This window comes from Nyctibius grandis, chromosome 1, assembly GCF_013368605.1.
Source record: "Nyctibius grandis isolate bNycGra1 chromosome 1, bNycGra1.pri, whole genome shotgun sequence".
In the NCBI taxonomy this organism is placed as follows: domain Eukaryota; kingdom Metazoa; phylum Chordata; class Aves; order Nyctibiiformes; family Nyctibiidae; genus Nyctibius; species Nyctibius grandis.
Genome location: NC_090658.1, coordinates 126472157 through 126493614, shown reverse-complemented (window position 1 = coordinate 126493614; position 21458 = coordinate 126472157). Strand labels below are relative to the sequence as shown.

General features: G+C 41.9%; 1 protein-coding gene across 1 annotated transcript in view; it reads left to right on the top strand.

Moving 5' to 3' along the window:
- Positions 1-21458, top strand: part of CD2AP (CD2 associated protein) — an 89126-nt gene that overhangs the window by 20427 nt on the left and 47241 nt on the right. Inside the window, exon 2 of the mRNA XM_068397679.1 lies at positions 6256-6416. Coding sequence (XP_068253780.1) covers positions 6256-6416 — 161 coding nt within the window. The remainder of the gene's footprint in view (positions 1-6255; positions 6417-21458) is intronic.

Below are 21458 nucleotides of genomic sequence, written 5' to 3'. Positions count from 1 at the left end.
TTCATGCAGCCCAGGATACGGTTGGCCTTTTGGGCTGCAAGTGCACATTGCTGGCTCATGTTGAGCTTCTTGTCAACCATCACCCCCAAGTCCTTTTCCTCAGGGCTGCTCTCAGTCCATTCTCAATTATGTTGGAAAGCTGTTGTGGCTGGGGGACAGAAAGCTGCCACCTAAGGTATATCTTTGGCTCAAATCAGTCACAGATTCGCTGAGGCTGGAAGGCACCTTTGGAGATCACCTAGTCCAACTGTACTGCTCAGAGCAGGGTCAGCTATAGCAGGTTGCTCAGGACCGTGTCCAGTTGGGTTTTGAGTGTCTCTAAGGAGACTACACAGCCCCTCAGGACAAACTGTTCCATTGTTTGATCACTCTTGCAGTGTGTATGTATGTGTGTATATATTTGTTTAAGTGGAATTTGTTCTGTTTCAGTTTGTGCTCACTGCTTCTCGTGCTGTCACTGGGCACTGCTCAGTATTCTCCACACCCTCATCAATAAGATCTCCCTGAGCCTTCTCCCATCTCTTTGAGCCTTTCCTTGTGTGAAGATGCTCCAGTCCGTTAGTCATCTTTGTGGCCCTTTGTTGGGCTTACTCCAGTATGTTCATATCTGTCTTGTACTGGGGAGCCCAGAACAGGACCTGGCACTCCAGATGGGTTTCAACAGTGCTGAGCAGAAGGGGAGGATCGCCTCCCTTGACCTGCTGGCAATATTCCTCCTAATGCAGCCCAAGATGCTGTTGGCCGCCTGTTGCTGCAAGAACGCGTTGCTGGCTCATGTCAACTTGGTGTCTACCAAGTCCTCCTCTGCCAAGCTGCTTTCCAGCCAAGCAGTCCACAGCCTGTACTGGTACATGAGGTTGTTCCTCCCCAGAGGCAGGACTTGGCATTTCCCTTTGAACTTCATGAGGTTCCTGTTGGTCCATTTCCTTATCCTGTTGAGGTCTATCTGAATAGCAGCACACCCATCTGGTCTTTCAGTCACTGTTCACGGTTTTGTATCATCTGCAGACTTGCTGAGGGTGCATTCAGTCCCATCATCCACGTCATTAATGAAGATATTGAACAACTCAGCACTGACTCCTGGGGCACACAACTGGTGACTCATCTCCAGCTTGAGTATGTGTCATTGATCACAACCTTTTGAGCCTTGCATTTTGGACAGTTTTCAGACTATTTCACTTTACACTCATCTGACCTGTACTCCGTCAGTTTGTGTGTGAGGAGGTGATGGGAAACAGTGTCCACTGCTTTCCCATCATCCAGTGAAGTAGTCATTTCAGCGTGGAAGGCTGTCAAGTTGGTCAGGCACAATTTCCTCTTAATACATCTTTGCTGATCCCCACTATTGCCACCCTGGTGCTCTTGGGTGGCACTGATGCAGCTACCTCTAATGCTTCATTGATCAGAGCTTCCAGCCCCTTGACTGCTACCAGGGCACTGAACGTAGTCCTGTGTTTCTAAACCTGTTCTGTCAGTTCTTACAGTCTGTTATAATTCTTTTTCTGTAATACCCTAATCAACCTGACTCTGATTTGGCTTGTCATTTTTTTTGTTTCCTTCCCTCTTTCCTTGGTTGGAAGCATGTGCCAGGTGATGTCTTATGTTTATATTTGAATTCTTGCCAAAACAAGGTTGCCACTTATTTGTTAGAGATCTAGGATAAAGACATCTTTGCACACAGTGTAGGAGGTGCTTTGTGATGGCCCATGCTACCTGTGAAAACTCAGAAGAATGATGTCTTCCTCTGAGGTGAGCTTTAGTCCTGCTGGATGTGCAAGAAAAGCACGGTTAACCTCACAGTGTTCATGCTCAAGCTTGAGAAGACTATTTTTCATCCAAGATTTGGTCATTATGGACTTTTAAGATACAGATAATTGATTTGAATTTCGTTTGAACCTGAAAAAGCTGTGTAAAAAGCAGAGCGGAGGCAAGATAAGTGTTTTTGGTAGTTTGTGTTGCTGAGGTGTTCTGCTGCACCTTCTACCAGTTGAGAATTTCTGGGTTTTGAAAGTTTTGACAAGCTTATATTACTGCAGCCCAACTTATTGCTGACTGATTTTAGTATCACAGCAGTCCTTGAGTAAAGCTTTTAAATGAGAACTTGAAGCATTCAGAAGTATGATTTAGAAGCATTCAGAACTACTTCAAGCATTCAGAAGTATAATCTGTGGACTGACATGATTCCTAATTACTGTTATTATAAGGAGTTGTGATTCCTTAAAAACATTTTCTGTCACCACTTGACACATTTTGCTTGGGTGAATATTACACTTGAAGGCCTTTCAGAGACTTACTTAATCTGGAGTGTTTTGGTAGCAGAATGGCTTCTTGCCCGTTACGCTGCAGTCTGAATTACCTGGATGGTTCGTCTAGTGCTACTTGCTAATACTGAAAAGCAAAATTGATAAGTGTTCCTCTTGAGGACCATGTAGTAGTGAGATGTGTTGCTTCTTTCTGTGTCATCACAAGAAAAAAATGTATGGGATGAAACTATCTTGACATTCCCCGTGACCCCTTCCACTTTACAGGCGAAGCAACAGAAGTTAGATCCGTTTTGTATACGTATCCATGGGAGTGAGGGTGGTGTTGAGTATCACTGACAAATACAAGAGGAAATTCAGCACCTAAATTTCAAACATAAAAAGCTGATGTTCATTTACTGCTGTTTGTCTTTGGAACACGGAGGCACATGGGTGATGACTGGGAGGTTCTTGAGATCCTCCTTTGGTCATTGGCATTACCAAGTCCATTTTTTACAGTCTGGAAAGGTGATCAAAATGAATGTGTATTGCATTTCAAGCACAAATGCAGAAATGTTCCCCCAAGGAAATAAAGAAGCTTTCAAAATAATTAGCTCATGTTGACATAGTGTGGGTATGATTACCTACTACTTCTGTGGAAAAAAGACTAGGTGTTTGGCAGTTCGGGTCATAGGGGAAACATATATAACCCCCATCTTCAAGAAGGGAAGAAAGGAAGACCCGGGGAACTACAGGCCAGTGAGTCTCACCTCTGTGCCTGGCAAGATCATGGAGCAGATCCTCTTAGAAACTATACTGAGGCACATGGAAATCAAGGAGGTGATTGGTGACAGCCAACATGGCTTCACTAAGGGCAAATCATGCCTGACAAATTTGGTGGCCTTCTATGACGGGGTTACAGCGCTGGTGGATAGGGGAAGAGCAACTGATGTCATCTACCTGGACTTGTGCAAAGCATTTGACACTGTCCCACATGACATCCTTGTCTCTAAATTGGAGAGACATGGACCTGACGGATGGACCACCTGGTGGATAAGGAATTGGCTGGATGGTTGCGCTCATAGAGTTACAGTCAACGGCTCGATGTCCAAGTGGACACCAGTGATGAGTGGCGTTCCTCAGGGGTCGGTATTGGGACCGGTCCTGTTTAACATCTTTGGCGACATGGACAGTGGGATTGAGTGCGCCCTCAGCAAGTTTGCCGACAACACCAAGCTCTGTGGTGTGGTTGACACGCTGGAGGGGAGGGATGCCATCTGAGGGACCTTGACAGGCTTGAGAGCTGGGCCCGTGCAAACCACATGAAGTTCAACAAGGCCAAGTGCAAGGTCCTGCACGTGGGTCAGGGCAATCCCAAGCACAAATACAGGCTGCGTGGAGAATGGCTTGAGAGCAGCCCTGAGGAGAAGGACTTTGGGGTGATGGTTGACAAGAAGCTCAACATGAACCGGCAATGTGCACTTGCAGCCTATAAGACCAACCGTATCCTGGGCTGCATGAAAAGCAGCGTGGCCAGCAGGGCGAGGGAGATGATTGTGCCCCTTTACTCTGCTCTCATGAGACCTCACCTGCAGTGCTGTGTCCTGCTCTGGGGCCCCCAACATAAGAAGGACATGGAGCTGTTGGAACGAGTCCAGAGGAGGGCCATGAAGATGATCAGAGGGCTGGAGTACCTCTCCTATGAAGACAGGCTGAGAGAGTTGGGGCTGTTCAGCCTGGAAAAGAGAAGGCTCTGGGGAGACCTCACAGCAGCCTTCCAGTATCTGAAGGGGGCCTACAGGGAAGCGGGAGAGGGGCTTTTTACAAGGACATGGAGTGACAGGACGAGGGGGAACAGTTTTAAACTGAAAGAGGGTAGATTTAGATTAGATATTAGGAAGAAATTCTTTCCTTTGAGGGTGGTGAGACACTGGCCCAGGTTGCCCAGAGAAGTTGTGGCTGCCCCCTCCCTGGCAGTGTTCAAGGCCAGGTTGGATGGGGCTCTGAGCAAACTGGTCTAGAGGAAGGTGTACTTGCCCATGGCAGGGGGGTTGGAATTAGATGATCTTTAAGGTCCCTTCCAACCCAAACCATTCTATGATTCTGTGTTCTGATCAATTTTCCATGTTTAACTTTGTAAAACTTCCTATAGTTTCTATATTGAAATATAATACCTCCTAATGTGCTTAAAAGCAGAGTTTATCATGAGAGAAATATGTAACATGGGTATTTCTTACATTTTTATGCATTTGTCACTTTCCAAAATGGTTGGGTTGAGTTGGTTGGAAGATGACATTTTTATTTCCAGACTGTAGGTGATGAATGGCCATTGTCTTTATGATCTGTGGCTGCCAGAATTTCCTATCCGTTGGACAATAGTTCATGTCAGCCACTCAAAAGACACTTCAGTGCAGAAGCAAGACAAAACTGCTATGCTTGCTGCAGGCAGTAATGGGGAAATATGATGCTTTGAAGCAAGCTTAGAGAATATGTTTGGCAAAAATAAACAAAAAGTGTATGTTAGGAGTTGCAGAGTGTGCGTCATGAGCAGATAACTCTGGTGGTGACTTCTGTCCATAATGAAGAAAACAAATTTTCTTTCTTAAAGGAAAAAAGCAAAACTAAATCTTCATGTTTTTATATATATTTATATATTTATATAATATATATATTTATATATAAGATAATTTATATATTAACTGATTCCTTTGTTAATGGGCATTCAGAAAATAGTTTGCCAGACAGATCGTTCTAGTTTCTCATGCATTCATGGCACCATCATGTAGTTCTGTTTTTCACCAAGGGTCCCTTCCAACCCAAACCATTCCATGATTATATGACTTCATCTATAGGCAGCAGAGGGTTAAAGGCTACGTTGCAACATTCATGCAGTGGCACTTTTGATCAAAACTGTCCACAGATCAGAATTATACATTGATTTAATGGAGCTGTAAGCTCAATACCAGGAAATAATACTTTCTCCAATTTGATTCCTTAATTTGTGATTTAATTGTTGAATATTATTATGCATAAATAGAATAAAGAGTAACCTGGGAAAAAACTTTTATAGCGTTTCAGGATTTCTGTCTTTTAACCCTGTTATGCTCTTGTCTTTGTGCATGTTTGTTGTGAGCTGCAAAGGAGAGTGACTGAGAACAGTGTTAGGTTTGGTAGTGCCTGCGTATCCTGACTGGGTTTGAGTGAGAGGGAAGGTTGGTTGGTTGCTGCAGTTTTGTGGAACTTTCTGACATAAACAGAATTTCTTGATGAACAAATGAGCCTTTATTGCCAAACAAGCCTTAAGCTGTCAGTAAGCAACTCTCATGGATCTTGTGCAACAGATGGACAAGTATGTAAATACATTGCTATGCTCCCCTGAGTAAACTTAGTTGTATCAACATTAAAGCTCGCCTGCTTATTCTTCTTCATACAAGACCAGATTAATCTGAAGGAAGGTGCCTTCTACGTGTCTGTGCAATTTAAGATGTGTGATATTGTCAATCACACGCCTTCTGGCTGTATTGCGTTTCTTGGATCAAACCTGCAAAAAATTGCGTGTGCAGCAGTCAGTTTTTTGCAGATGTAATAGCAGATGTAAGTTTGAGGAGTAACAAAGCGTTGCATGAACGTACCATACGTGCACAATTTGAACCTTTCTCCCTCCTTGGCCCCAAGTGTGTGTTGAGTAACAAACGTTTGCCATGTGGGCAGCGATTCATAATTGGTAAATCTTGGGCTGGGACATGTGCACAAAAACCTGCCCATCACCAACAAAATATGAGCCGGAGTCATATTCCTAAATTTACTTTATTCTAATAGGTGACTGTCCAGTTTTTCTCCCCCCTCTCCAAAATGCCTGGGAACGCTACAATTCGCACGTGAGTGTTGCTGTCAGAGAAATGCTTGTTCTTAGCATTTGTTGTTAGGCAGGTACAAAAAGGCAGACATGGCTTTCCAGTTGCATTTCCATGTCTGAGTTGCATTCAATGTGGTGATTTTTTTCTTTTTTCTTTAGTGGACTATATCGTGGAATATGACTATGATGCAGTGCACGATGATGAGTTAACGATCCGAGTTGGGGAAATCATCAGGAATGTGAAAAAACTGGAAGAAGAAGGATGGTTAGAAGGGGAGCTGAACGGCAGAAGGGGCATGTTCCCTGACAATTTTGTGAAGGTGAGTTTTCTGCATTGACTTGGTTTTACTGTGGTTGTGTTTTACTGTGGTTGTTCTACAGCAGGCTAGTTATTATTGAAGTGGTTAGAACTACACTTCAGTTGTATTTGTAACGAGGTGATTTTTTAACTGGAAGACCTTTTAGCTGATTACCTTTTTTTTTTTTTTTTTTTTGTATAGTTTTGAAAGCCTTTTTTGTTTGAGTGCTGCTGTCTGTTCATATTCACTTTAGCATTTCTTTTGGTCTGTATATTCTGTCTCCTTCCTGCTGTTGCAGTGCACTAACAGTTGTCTGTAGTCATGATGACCTGCTTTAGTGAGATGAACTGCTTAAAAAAAACAAAACCACAAAAAATCTCAAACGTACCCCTACAGAAGACATCAAGTCATGAGAGATTTGGGAAAGTGGGGTCACAGCTCAGTCAGCTCAGCTATAATGAAAAGCTACATCCTCAGGCTGCGGTTGTGTGAGTGCCTCACTCTGGATTAAGCTGCTTTGTTTGAAGGAGCAATTCTGCCCTACTGTGGACTCCGTGCTGTTGCCACTGCCTTTCTCATGACTGTGCAAAGGGACAGGGCAGGGAACGTGTCCAGCTGAAAGGTAACTATGAGATCAGGTTGGCTTTCAGCTTGTTTGGTTTCCTGACTGGGCTCCTCATCTGTCAGCACTGTTTTGTTGGGAAGGGTGTGAGGTAAGTGCTCCGCTGGGCTGCAGCACTGTCATGTCTTTGGACTAGTCATCATCTTTCTAAATATGACCCTCTTCTCTGGGAACTCTGTCTTGCTCAGTGCTGTGTGACTGACTTGTGGTAGTTGTCTTCTGTTGTGAGATACTGCTTCTCAAACCTTTTATTTAACCTTTTATATTTATTCTGTGTTTGTGTCCTAATTTTAATTGGAGCTCTTCTTTGCACCGTCCACGCTTTTCCTGTTTTCTCTGCAAATTTTCTTAATGTAATAATGAATATGCACCTATTTATTAGTTACTTACAATAAAGAAGCCTGCAAAGCAGCTAGGTGTGCTATTCCACATGTGACTTCTGAAATTGAGTCTGCTGAGTTGCACCTAAACCACGCAAGTGTCATGGAAATGTTATGCCTTGCTTCTTTATGCTTTCTAACCTTCTTAGTGACTTTCAAGTATTCCTTAGTGTAACTTCCATAAAGTATAATCAAAGAGAATTTAGATACACCTGTCTCTTTTAAAGCGAAATTAATTCTTTGCAAAACAGAATTATTTAATGTATCTTACTGTGATATTTTCATATGTTAAACCTAAGGGGAACTTTGTCTAGTGCTATAAATGCTTCTTCGCACTTGCTTGCATTAAATTTGACAATTTTTCTGTTCATCTTACTGAAAAAGCAAAATTACTCATTTTTGATTTACTGGGGAGGGATTTAAGTATCTACTTTTTTAAAACTGATGGGAATAATCCAGTTGTTCTCAGAGAGGGTCTTTTACCAAGGAGAGGTTTGAAGGGATGCCTTTTACTTGTCTAACGTTTTTAAGTTGTTTGTAGTTTAGTTCAAAATCCATTTTGTGTATTGAGTCCTGTATAAATAGTAACTTAGTTCTACCTGAAGTGGTGTTTTGGTGATTACTGTGTTGATGATGTACTTCATTAGCATTCAAGCGGTACATAGGAAGAGTGTCCCACACGGCTCTTCTCTGGTTCTTGTGTCATCAAGACTGTCTTGCTACTGAACAGGAAAGAGGGGTCAGATGTGGCTTGTTTCCATGTTAAATACTAAACTTGTTGGGTGTTTTCTTGCCTTTCTGCAGCTGTGGCTTTTATAAACTTTATTTTAAATTATTTTCACCCTGAAAAATCTTTATGCATCTCAGCCCCAGGTATTTTTAACTATACAGTTGTTCAGTGTGTGCATGGCATGGTTGGTTATCCTGTATTACAGGGGACAGTCAGTTTTCTGGAAGACGTAGGGATTTGGAGAAGTGGAAAGGAAGTTATGTAGAAGAAAGTGATCTCTTTGGTTGCATAACAACAGGGATAACTTGCCTTCTTGGTGCTGGAGTTGAGTGCAGTTACGAGGCTGATCTTGGGAACTTTTTCTTTTTTCTCAGTGATGAGATGATGGGAAAGCATTAATTGTTAGGGAAGTGAAAGTCATGCTTTTCTTCATGGCCAATTTGATTATAGTTTCTTCTTAAAAGTTAATTTACAGGTAGTGACAGTTTGAGAGACTATGTCTGGGAAAGCTGTTGTAGAAAAGTGGGGTTCTTCTGCCTTCCCAGCCAACTGTTCTCATTTGCTGCTGCAGTAGGTTGTTGATAGTGCAGGATCTATGAAACACTACTGTGACCATACTGTTGCAAACACCAAGCCTCAACAACTAAACTCAAGTGCTCCAGCTTGGCCTGCTGCGGTGTTAATACCTGCAAGGTGTGGGTGAACTGCAGGAGGGAGATGGTAACAAGCTGAAGCAGGATTGTACTTTGGCCTTGTGAACAAGGAAGGTCCCTTGAGAAATGGATTTACTCATTTGCTGCCTCGCCCAGTAGCTCACCACCATGAGGTGGTGGTGGCCTCTGTGTCCTCTGAGCTTTCTATGGGAAGGGATATCTTACTGCTCTAAGCAGGAGCCTCCTACAGCTCCTGCAAGGGGGTGTAGGGTTGAGAGTAGAGAAGCGTAGCAATTTCATTGGGAGGGATAATGACAAGAAGGATGCTGAAGAGGGACAAATACTGCTAAGTTCTCATGACCCACACAAAAGGGAAAGGAGGCTGAAGGTCTGAATGATGCAGTGAGGAGGAAACAGCTAGAAGGACACTAGACTGGGAGGACTGGGGAGACCTTGGGTGCATGGGGTGGATCTCCCAGGTCAAGTCAGTAGAAATGTGACCAGAGAGAGCAAATTGGTGTGGACAGGACCGAGGACTGCACCAAGTTTTACATGTTTGGATCCAAAATTCTGGGACTGTACTTGAATATTTATTTCTTGCTGAAAGGATCTTATTCTCCTGTTATGTGTGTAATTCCATGCATTAGATGGAGATCTGGCCTGAACCCATTATATGGATAAATTTGTTTTTTTTTTTTTTTTTTTGTAATATATATGCCAGTTTGTTAAGAATTGAACTGAGGCCAGGGTATAACCTCTCCATGCAGAATGTGGATGGTAAATTATCATCTCTGCTGATCTGAAAAAGATTAGCATTTGAAGCTGAAAGTGCATGTTATCCACTAGACTCATCTAGCCTATTTATGTATAAAATATTTAAAAACATAATAAATATATGACGATTAAACTGGGTGAAGGTGGACGTGTTTTCTTTTTCAAATGTTAGATGTTTTTAGAAAAGTGAGTTCTTTAAAAGAAGCCTTTGATTTTCATCAGACAACTGCAGGAGAGTTGGGGGGGGAGCTGCTAATTCCAGCTAGTTTGGTTTTTGCTCATTTTGTTAGTTTGTCTCATCTTCATCTTGTCCAAGGGCAGGAAAAGAGCTTGTTGCCTTGGTGGCAGCTGCCAACTGTCCTTGGCTGCCAGGCAGCGTGCGGCTGCTTCTTGCCTGTTTGAAGGACAACCAAAATGTCGACAGGAGGATTATGGCTGCATGCCGCCTGGACATGTTGGATGCCCCAGATTCGGACCGTATCATCACCGCTAAAACACATCAGTCCCCTTCTGTTTCCTCCTTCTGGGCTCCGCTAATACCTAGGATTTACTGACATTTTACACCACTCCTCTTACTTTGACTTTTGCATGCTTTGACAAATGCATCTTTTCTATTTGAAGTGTGACCAAGTGCTGTCAACTTCATTTGGAGTTGTTAAAGTTGTGCAGGAAATAGCTTTTTGATTATGTCTTCCTTTTTTTCTCAGTTCTTCTAAATATTGCAAAATGGTTTTATGTAGTGGTATTGGGTTTATGTTTCATGTAGTAGTAGCGATTGGGTCTTTGCTGTCAGAAGTGCAGCAAAGGAAGCTGACACTGTGTTTTCAAATGGGTTACTTTGCTGTACAGTCAAGTAGGTGAGCTAAGCACTGTATGGCTTTGAAATACTCGTATGCAGAAGGGAATGTATGGAAGCTTCCTGGGGGTACTGATGTGATGGTGATGCTTGGTACCTTGTAACATCTGCTGGTAACTTTTTAGTTGGGTTTTTTTGCCTTCTACTCAAACTTTTTGCCCATTGATGGTGAGATCCTGAAGAAGGATCGGAGCTTGGTGGTGCCTGACTCATAGTGCCAGCTGGGGCCGGGTGTTTTCTGCGAGCTCATAACTTGGTGGGTTTACCAGCAGTCTGAGACGGTGCGTCCCAAAAGGTGCAGTTCTTGGTGCTGACTTCCACTTGCGTTTTGCATTAAAAGAAAGCAAACAGGTAGACTTAGTTAAGGAGAACTCCATAAAGCCTCCAAAACATCCTCAGATACTAGTGTGGCAGAGTCACTGCGTTGCATGGAGAGCAGGAAGTATTGTAAAGGTTGGGAGGGAAGTCAGGGGTGGGATGTGCAAAGCAGTCCCGTAGCCAGAGCTCAGGGTGGTGGAGAAGCTTGTGGTGGCTGTATAGTTGAAAACAAGTAGGTAAAAAACATACAAGCAGTTACACTGCCCACTTGTGAAGCTGATTTCCTTGAATTCACTTTTCACTAATCGGCATTTTAAAACATTTTCTGCCTGTGTTGCAGTGTTGGATTTTGGAGCGCATGGATTTCCGATTTTATTAACAAGCCTGATTTGAGATTCCCGTTTGAACTGTGTGCGTATGTGCTTATAGTGGGGTTGAGATATTTGCATTAAGAGTTCTTGTTCCTGACATTGTTCGTGCCATTTTCTCCCTCTTCCTGTACGGGCAATTTAAAATAAACAACTTGATAAATTCCTGAAAGGAATTAGCAGGGGAAACCTAGCAGACTTTTATTGTTTTCTTTGAGAGTGGCTTTTCCTTTCTAAAATTCATCACAGTGCGAAATGTGCACGCAGACATTCATCTCCACTATGGGCTAAAGCAGTGCAGTAACACTGTTAGACTGTGTGAGGTTTTTGGAAACGTTAAGGTGTGTGGGATGTGGAAGGCTTTTTGGTTTTGGGGTTTTTTGTTTGTTTGTATTTTGGTTGGTTGTTTATTTAATTTTTAGTAGCTCTATTCACTCACCAGCCAACTATGGTGTTGATAAGCTGGAAGTGATGATTTGGTGTTCATCCTTCTGCTCGTTTTTGAAGGGTTTTGTCCGTACATAGCCGAGAAGGTTTTTAAGAACTTAAGTTGCTTGTTTTATTTCCTTTATTGCTATCTTAGTTTTGTAACTAGCCATATTGTGAGTAATACGGCTTTTCACAGTAGTGAAACCAGTTTGATCACGAGCTCGAGGCAGTAACTCGAACGAGGGAGGAGCAGCGGATAGATTAATTAGTAGCTTTTATCAGCTCAGGTAGAAAAGTTTGCTGGCAGGCTTCGGGGGCATTCTGGTGAGCAAGCTGGACTCTTCCACAGACGTGTGTGGGACATGCACCACTTCAGCCGCCGGCTCAGCGGAGGATGTGTCTGCAGTAGAGCTGCTTCAGAGAAAACTTTTTGCCTGCGCAGGTGTGTGCAGCTGCTCCTGCTTAGCTTAGTGCCAAGCCTGGATCCTTTTCAGGTTAACACATGAACTTTGCTCGCTGTGACATTTTTCTTCCTCCTCCTAAATAAAAAAACCTGCAGCATTGGGTGTGTTCGAGCAAATATGTCCTTGGAAGCGGTAAGCTTGCTTTATTTTCTGTATGTTCTTAACATCAAATGTTGTAAACAGACTTTGTGTTTCGGGGTGATGAATGTGAACAGCAGCACAAATTTAAAAACTGTGATTGCAATATAATTTTTCGATTTATTTAATAACTAGTGTAAATTCTTGGCCTTAGAGTTGTTTGTGTAATAAAACTACTTGGGTTTGGTTTAGCTTATCTACCCTTCTGCAGTGTATAGGGACGCTGAGGAGTGGCGGACCACTATGGTGCTTGCATGAAGAATTTCTTTTTAAAAGGGTGATTTGTTTTTTAGGAGTTACTTTCTTGTTCAGCTTCCTGGTCTATGTGTTTGTCCATGTAAACAAAACAAACCCCAAGGCCTTTTTCTTCCCCTAAAAGCCCCCCTGCCCCAAAAATTTAAAGCATTAGCACAGCTGACCTGCCTTCTTAAGGCTGTGTTTTTGCTGCCTCCTTCCTTTGTTCTTGCTGGTGGGATGCTGTTAAGCACCAAGCGTCCTGTGAACTGATGAGAGAAGTTCTGGCTGAAAACTCCTTCAAGCGTGGCGTCTTCCATAATTCCTTTTCAGAAATAGAAAGTTGACCTCACCCAGAACTTTAAACAGGAATCATGGAGTTGAGAGGGATCGCGGGTGAGACAGTGTCACTCTCTTCTGGGTCATTCTTGATTCTAACCTAGGCAGAATTAAATAGTGTAGTAACATTAATTAAAAAAAAAACAGATTAAAAACTGTAAGCTTTTAAACAATGTATATAGGATAAGCCATGTGCATCTAGTTTGAAATAATTAGGATGTCTTTTATTGAATGGAATAAACCACGTAACTATTTCCAGAATTTCGGGGTTTGCTCCTCTGCTAGGTGTTCTGTCTGAATTCTTTGCATCCAAGTAAGGCTTGGAGAAAATCAGATATGCAGTAACTTATCAATCCTATCACTCAAATGATAGTTCAGTTTATACAGCTTTTTTCTTTGCTTTATTTTTATTTTGAGGAAACGGTCATCACAGTGGGTTGTGTGGTGGGGTGAGACTGAGGAGCTCGGGGGTGTTATCTTCCCAGGAAGAGGTAGGCAGCCCTGCTGGTAAGAAGGTGATGCTTGCTTCGAAGCTGGCAGTTCTTGTTTTTCAGAAACAAAGATAACATGCGAGATTGAAAGCCATATTAAGTAATTTTGGTTTCAGTGCTCAGTATATGAGAGAAACGATGGGTGTAAGGAGGCTCTTTGTCTCCTGGCAAGGAGTGAAGACAAGCATTCAGGCTGGTGCTTTAAGACCTGTTGCCGATACGATGGTGCCATCCATCGTTCCTGCTGGTTTTTCTTCTGGCTTTTGGCTACAAAGATGATTGGAGGACTGGAGCATCTCCCTTATGAGGAGAGGCTGAGGGAGCTGGGTCTGTTTAGCCTGGAGAAGACTGAGGGGGGTTCTTATCAGTGCTTACAAATACCTTAGGGGCGGGTGTCAAGAGGATGGGGCCAGACTCTTCTCAGTGGTGCCCAGTGACAGGACGAGGGGCCACGGGCACAAACTGAAACACGGGAAGTTCCGAAAAACTTCTTTCCTTTGAGGGTCGACAGAGCACTAGACCAGGCTGCCCAGGGAGGGTGTTGAGTCTCCTTCTCTGGAGAAATTCAAGACCCACCTGGACACGACCCTGTACAACATGCTCTGGGTGAACCTGCTTTGGCAGGGGATTGGACTAGATGATCTTCAGAGGTCCCTTCCAACCCCAACCATTCTGTGATTCTGTGTGAAAATAATGCCACTGGAGAGTGTGTTATCAGGGGGTGCTACGTAGGTTTACCTGATCTGCTCCTGCTAATCCTAATCCATTGGCACGTGTCTGGGATTTGTGAGAATGGTGATAGTGATTCCTGTGCTTGTGGGGTGAGAGATGGGTCTCTACTAGCCAGCTATTTTGGCCTGAATAAACAGGGAAACCTATATCTTCCAACTGGAATGCCAGGATAAATGGCTTGGGTGAGCCTTGCCTGTGATGGGGGAACCATTGTTTCTAAAAATTAATACTAGAAAAAAAGCCACCAGCTGAAAACATTGGCAGATACAGCTAACGGCACTGACGTATAGGTGTATAGTCATATATACGAGTTTTTGCTGGGGTTCAGAGCACATCATGGATTATTCTTGTTCCTGTGACTTTTGCAGTCCGGTCACTGGATTGACTGCTTCGGTTTATACCACTTGGGCCCTGACCCTGTGAGTTCCCTTTCTAAACTGGCTGCATCTGGCATGAAGAGACGAAAAGCAAAGTCTTGAGGTTGGTTTGAGTTTGCAGATGGTCTGAGACTTTGCACCATAGAGCTGCTGTTGCTGACACAGCTATGCCAGCACAGCTGCTTGTGGGCAGCTGTGTGCCGGGTTGTCTTTTCATATCATTACTATGTCCACACTGGGATTTTATTGCCTTATTGGTGTTGGTTGGGGATATGTGAATTATTCCAAGGCAGTATAAGTATGTTGATTAGAAAGATATGGCATGAGAAAGTTATATGGCTATATGAATTATTTATCTTGATGGACTATTAGATCTGAAATGTCACAGATGCTTTCCTCAAAAGTTAACTATTTAAGTGCAGAAGATTTGGTGTTGTGGCCCTTTCCCTGCTCTAGATGAGCACGCATGCTTTAAAATGTTAAAAAAAAATCACCTGTCAAGAAGGTTTCAGTTTGCATCTGAAAATTGTTGTTTCACTGTAAGAGTAAAAATCTGCAGCATCGTGAAGTCTTCCATGGCTGAATGTGAGCACAGAATGAAGAATACATTGGGGCTTCTTTTAATATTCAGTATTTTAAAATATATTTATATATTCCGTATTTTAAAATACGGTGTTGCCAAGAGCGCGGGAGAAATGGAAAGAGCTCATAAATTTTGCCTCAGTGGCAGTTCTGGTATGGAAGGGGGCTTGAGCTACTGTTCCGAAGGATGGCATGATAAACATGATTAATGACTTGTGTGAATCCCACTTAATATGCTCATTATTCTCTCTGATTTATCTAAGTTCCCTGATTGTACATGTGCCTCTTGCTTTTCTAAGTGGCGTATTGGCTCGCGATGTTACTCTGTTGTAATTGCACACTCCTGAATACTCATGCTGCTCAGCTGGGGTGTAATGGTTTGTTGCACAAGCTAGTCTGGAAGGGGCAGCAGATATGTACAGGTGGTTATTCCTGTAACCACATGAAACAGTTTGCTCTTTCTGCCCTTCCTTATTTAGTTTTTGCACTTGATTTGTGTGTAATTTTATAACTTCCTCTCCGAGCCCCAGAGAAAAGTAACCCATTCTCTGGCTGGAAGCTGGCAAACAGGGTGTGTTACATCAAACCCCACAAAGCATTGCCAGCATCTTGGTCAGCAGTAATTGACTGGATGTGTGCAGAAAACTTACTTTTAAGTTTAGACCTTTACTGTGTACAGAAGTCTAAAACAGAGCCATAAATATGTGCTCTGGAATTAGCATATGTAACAATATAAACAAAGTCAGTTACCCAGGCAATGTAATATGTAATGTTTGCTACATCCTGGGAGGCTCTGGGCATGCATTCACTGCTGTATTTTTAGTACTTTGCCATATGTCTAATAAATCAACACGTGTGCATACCCAACACAGTTAATATTAAATCTGTTCTTTTGCCTTTTTTTAATGAGGTTGAATGAAGTAATCTGCTTGTGAACTGGAAACTTAAACTTGTGTGAGGCTTGCTCATCTGGCCTGTCATCTCATAATATTTGGACCACTTCTGAATTTTTTTTTTCCATGGGTCATCGTTTTGGAGGGGGGAAGTTAGCTCTCCTCTACTGTGGCGTTTTCAGTATTAAATTTATTTTTGAATGTATGTTTTCCTTCCTTGAACACTGAGTTCTATCTATTACAATGAACTGATATCAAAGTTAGATGTGGTAAATGTTTGCGAGGCTTAACAAGCTCTTTGCTTACTCTTCACTTCCTAAAAATATTATTTCAGTGTATGTATGTCAGTTCATTAGCTTTGAACTTGGTGTAATGAGCTTTCAAACTGTTAGAAACTGATGATGATGGGCAGGCGCCCCATCACTTCTGCTTATAAAACAGCAGCAGAAAGCAAAATGTGTTTTTAGTGAAAAATGTTAGTTAATATGTGAATCTTTGGTAAAATGTAATCTTCAAACCTCTTAATCTTCACTGAGATTTTGAGGTTTATATTTTTAGCCCTTATTCAGCAAATGTCATGAGGATTTAATGTTGTGTCTTAGGCAAGAGTTGTGATGGGACGTATATGTGGCAATGTTTTAACCTTTGTGCAGAGGTGGCCACGAGTGAAGTGCTGGAGGTATTACAGGGAATGGAAAGAGATGGGTGCCCTGGAAAAGGGATGCAGGGAAGAAGAAAGCTGAGTACGACAGCGGATGCAGGAAGCCAGGGTGATGGCGAACAAGGGATGTTCTGAGTTAAACATCAAAGAGGACCTGGAGAGGTTAATGGATCAGACATTCCTCTGGACCAGCAATAGAGGCACGGAAAGAAATGTGTCTTCCTGCCTGCTCTTGGGGGGGAAGCTTGATAAAACACCACGTGCTGCAGGACCTAGATCTATGTCTTGCCCTCTGCCACGTGCGATTCTTGGTTTCATGGATCTAAAGCACTATTTTGTGGCTGATCGTTGACAGGGCATTAATTGTTAGTCTATAAAACATTGCAAGAAATACAATTAAATTTTCATAGGTATAAGCAAGAGGAACAGAAAAGAAATGCAATTAACATTTTAAGATGTTTTTATCTGACTGAATGGGGCAGCACCATAAAATATTATTTAGGTATTATTTTTAGAAATATTTTAAAAATAACTTTTTTTCTTAATTAAATGGTTGGGAAACATTGATGTAAACATCTGAGCTTCCTTTAGTTACTCCTGTTAATTTAGGGTTCTTTGCTCCACTGTTGGTAAGCCTGGTGATCTGACTGCTGTGCTTTTCTCCATCTGGGCTTTGGTCCTTGTTGAAAGCAGATGGAAAGAGTCTTTTTAACATTGGCAAAAGCTTCTTAGGATACTAAGACATTACATGTTTTCAGGTCTCTTGTGTTTTGCAAATATTAACAAGACCTCAGATCAGAATCTGTTTTGGCACTTGTTTGGCACAAGCCTTATAGGTACCCAGTTCTCCACAATAAAAAATAATCATTTATATATATAAAAAAATTAAAATATTTACACATATAAGAAAAAAAATATATCATCTGTATCAAGGTCTGAAATTCCAAGCCTGCTTCTACATTCCCTCTGTAGACAGGAGTTTTCCTTATTGAGGAAAGTCCATTTGTTTTCCAGTTCTTCACCTTCAAATATTACATTTATTCAACATCTCAAGTTTTAGTCTGTAAAAGTTTTAGTGAGCCACTGCAGTGGCTCAGTAATTTTTTTATCCTTCCCAGAGATCCTGCTTATTCCACGTTGTTATGTATTGTGAGAAAGAAGTGATACTGTGCCTGATGGATGATGCTTTCTTCCTAACAGGGAGGCAGTATGATTATGTGATCTCAATTTAGCATAGATAATAAACACATATTGGTAACTTGTTAAACTTCATGCTGAGTGACGTGATGTGGGTGTGATTTAATAGAAGGAAACGCTGGGGTCCTGTCTGCAAACTGGAGAAGTGTGACCCTGGCTTGAGTCACTTCTTCTGTAGCTAATTATATTTTATTCTTGGGGCGGGGGGAAAGGATTAGAAATTGTGATTTGAATCTGCAGCAGGCACAAATATTAATAATTCAACTTTCTGAAAATATTTCTCCAACCATTTATGAAACTCTGCTGTGCACAGAGAGTCCACAGACGTCTTCTGGCATCACTTGATGGTGGAGAAGCTTATGTACCAGGACTTTGCATCCTTGTTTTCTGTACTGTCTTGTTTGAAGCATACGAAAACTTTAGATGTGAATGGATAGTGCTGTGTAAAACTCTTAGAAGAAACATTTAGGGGAGTTTCCAAAGCCATGGTCAGCCGATAATGGACTTTGAGCGGGTGGTGTGTTGTGTTGAGGAGCTACAGCAACAGTCGCTCCCATAGCAGTATGTGTCTCTAGTTCCTGTGAAAGCTGCTGGCATTCATGTCAGCTGGAAACTTTTTTCTAACCTTTAGTCTTGAACAGAAATGCCTTTGACTGGGGTGTAGAAAAGTCAGAATATGATGCAATTTCAGTTTTGGAAGAGGCAAAGATGAAGAGTGATGCTGTCTTACTGTTGGTTCAGCCTGATCGTGGGTCAGCACTTAAAAAAAGAACCCAGTGATTTACTGTTCAACAGTCCCTACTTTGGCCATAAATTAGGCCAAAAAAAAATCAACCCATGACACATGTTAAACTGCCCAGGAGGTGATTTGTCTTGCAAAACAAAGGTTATCAAGTTTGTCCATTCTTCAGATGGTAACTACTTTAATCTTTAAAGTGACTTGTTTCTATTTTCAAGAATAACGTTTAATTCTCTGGGGAGTCAGAGGCAGCTTGTGACCTCTCCCAGCTGAGCTCTTCTGTCAGGAGGTGGAACCTGCTCTGACCTCCTGGATGCTCCTCGGCTATTTTGGTTCATAAATTATCTTGATCTGTCCCTTTAGGTCATGGCAAGTGTGTCAAAGGAACGGGGCAGATAGGAATAGCTGCAAATTATTCATCTTTCTTTCATTGTCTTTATTAAATATTTCACCTCTGTGGGTGCCTGCATTGAGGTTGAGAAAACATGTTTTCTGTTCAAGGAGTTCTACACTGGCAAAATGAAAGGACATGGGATATCTTAAATTTAAGAGACTGGAGCTGTTAAATCTGCCCTGTGCCTGCCTGCCTGTTGCTGTAACTAAGACTGTAAAAGCGAGAGGTAATGGGTGCTTAAATAATTAGGTATGTGAAGATTTTTGTGTTCCAGGAACCACAGTGTTTCACTGCACTTGAACAGATTATGGCTGACAATCTCATCTATAGGCAGGTGTACAGATTTTTATATGTATTCATATACAGTGACACACATATGTATATGTTATTTTTTAGTGACAGGGTTTTGTAGGCTGTGAGGGGAAGAGAGAAACTTGTATAAACAAAACTATTGTCTGTAGATTTATCACAAGCTTCCAATTCCTCCCTCTGCCCTAAAATGTCAGGTTCAATTCAGATTTCCTTATTTTCTGTCCAGTAAAATATGAATAATAAACTTAATTTGCTGGTCCATGGGTTCTTTGTTGCTGTTCTGATGGGGAAGAAGAGAGATGAGAAGATGGGAAGAAAAGAGATGAGATAATCACATACACATTTACCTTTGTGTATTCTTCACCTCGGCCTCTTCAGAGATTGTGACCATTTTCTGCTGCTTGAGATCTTGCTTTAAAATAACAGAAATGCACATTGCTTTTGTACAAGCTGAAGTTTCGTAGTTTACAGTGGAAATAATGTAAAAATTCTAAAGGTCATTGTCCTTGGTATAATGACATGTATAGAAGGAGATGGGCAGCTCAAGTCTTAATATTTATGCTTGAAGAATCTAGCTAAGGATTTAGGTTTGCTGGATAATGAACTTCTCTGTGCCCCGTAATTCAGGAATAGACTTCATATTTATAACCATCTATTCCTCATGTCCTTTCAGACGATCTGACCTGCTTTCTCTGTCTCCAGTGCCCCGCTGATTTGTGTGCTCTTCGCTTCTGGCGAGGGAAGTGGGGAGGATGCTGCTGTCCCCGCTGGAGTGATGCGTGGGCAAGCGGCTGGTGGTGGGAAGGCTGCTTGCTTGCTCGCTTAAAAAGTAGGTCAGGACCGCCTGCTTTTTTTATTTATTCTAATAGGCATCATGAGGCTATAGATGAGTACAGATGTGTTAGATCTTTGTCTATGTATAAAGAAGAATAATTCTTGTTTCACATGTTTCAGTAGGTGAATGATTTTGAGATTTTATATATAAATATATAAATTTCCCTGAGGAATTGTTAAACTGTGACAGGTGCAATTAAAACTATAGCCCCATAAGGATATTGTTTCTCGTTATTGAGTTATATTTATACCCATTTTTGCATATCAGCCTATAGTGATTTCAGCAAATTTTGTAAGTGTTGTGAAATATGCATTTAGTGGAGATTGTGAAAACTTCAAACGTTTGTGACTAGTGCTGTAGTTTGCAACAGAAAGAGTGGGTGGTTACTTCCCAGTTGAGCGTGTTTTATGCCAAGAGACAAGTCTGTATTGACCTTCTACTGCCAAGTCATAAATGCATAAAAGCTGTGTTGCTAATGGAAACACTGACAAGCCTTGAACTGCAGTAAACTGGCATAATAAAAATATTAAAATTTCCAGCTGCAGTTAATGTCAGATTTTCATTCCAGTTTTGCTGGCTGGCAGCTGGTGGTGGCCTCATCTCAAATCAAGCCGAAGTGTCCTGGAGGTTTTTTATTGGCATTGTCACATGACAGACTCTCTCTGTTTGGATGTATGAGACTGACTTAAAAAAGAACAAAAACAAAGAAAGAAAAATGCCGTTCTTGTGAAGCCAATGAGCGGGAGTCTTGGGCATGTTCAGGTTGGTTATAGTGGTACTTGGGAGATGAGACCTGTGGGCAGTGTCATTTTCCAACCACTGATGTTCAGGCCAGCTGTTCAGGCAGAGATGTAAGAATTGTAGACTCTTATTAACATTTAACATTAATTGCAGACTCTTATTAACATTACTAATGGGTCATGTATCAATGTTTGCATCGATTAGTGTCAGCTTTCAGGGATCCAAACCAATATGTGTCTTGTTTAGGAATTACTTCCTTTGTAAAATCTTAACGTGTCCAAAAGGTCAGAGAGTCGTAACGATGATGCTCAGGATGAAGTTGCTGGCAGTGGTGATGGGTGTGTGTGTCAGAGGATCCTGACCTGTGCTTTTGAAAATGAATCTGAGAGCAGTTTCCTACTGCTAGAGGCCTTGTGAAATACAGGTTTGTGGTGTAGTGGACCGCAGGCGGATGTGGAGCCCAGGGATTCCTGAATTTGCTTTAACTTGGTTTGGTTTTAATGTGGTTTTTAATGCCCTGAGGAAGGATAATTAATGCTGCAGTTCCTCTTTAACATGAAGAAAAAAAAAAATAGTCCTTACTTTACAAGGATGTTCTAAAGGTTAGTAGGTTAAATATGGAGAAAGCAGTTGTTGGCTTATCCGTGCACGGATTACTAACCCCTTCTTCTGTAGTTCTTTGCCAAAACTAGATTTATCACTGGTTGCTGTAGTGGTAGACTCTTGTGTGGTTATTTTTCCTCCCCTTGTTGCAAAGCAGCTTCACATGATGCTACAGTCACAGCGTGCTTTCTGATACATGAA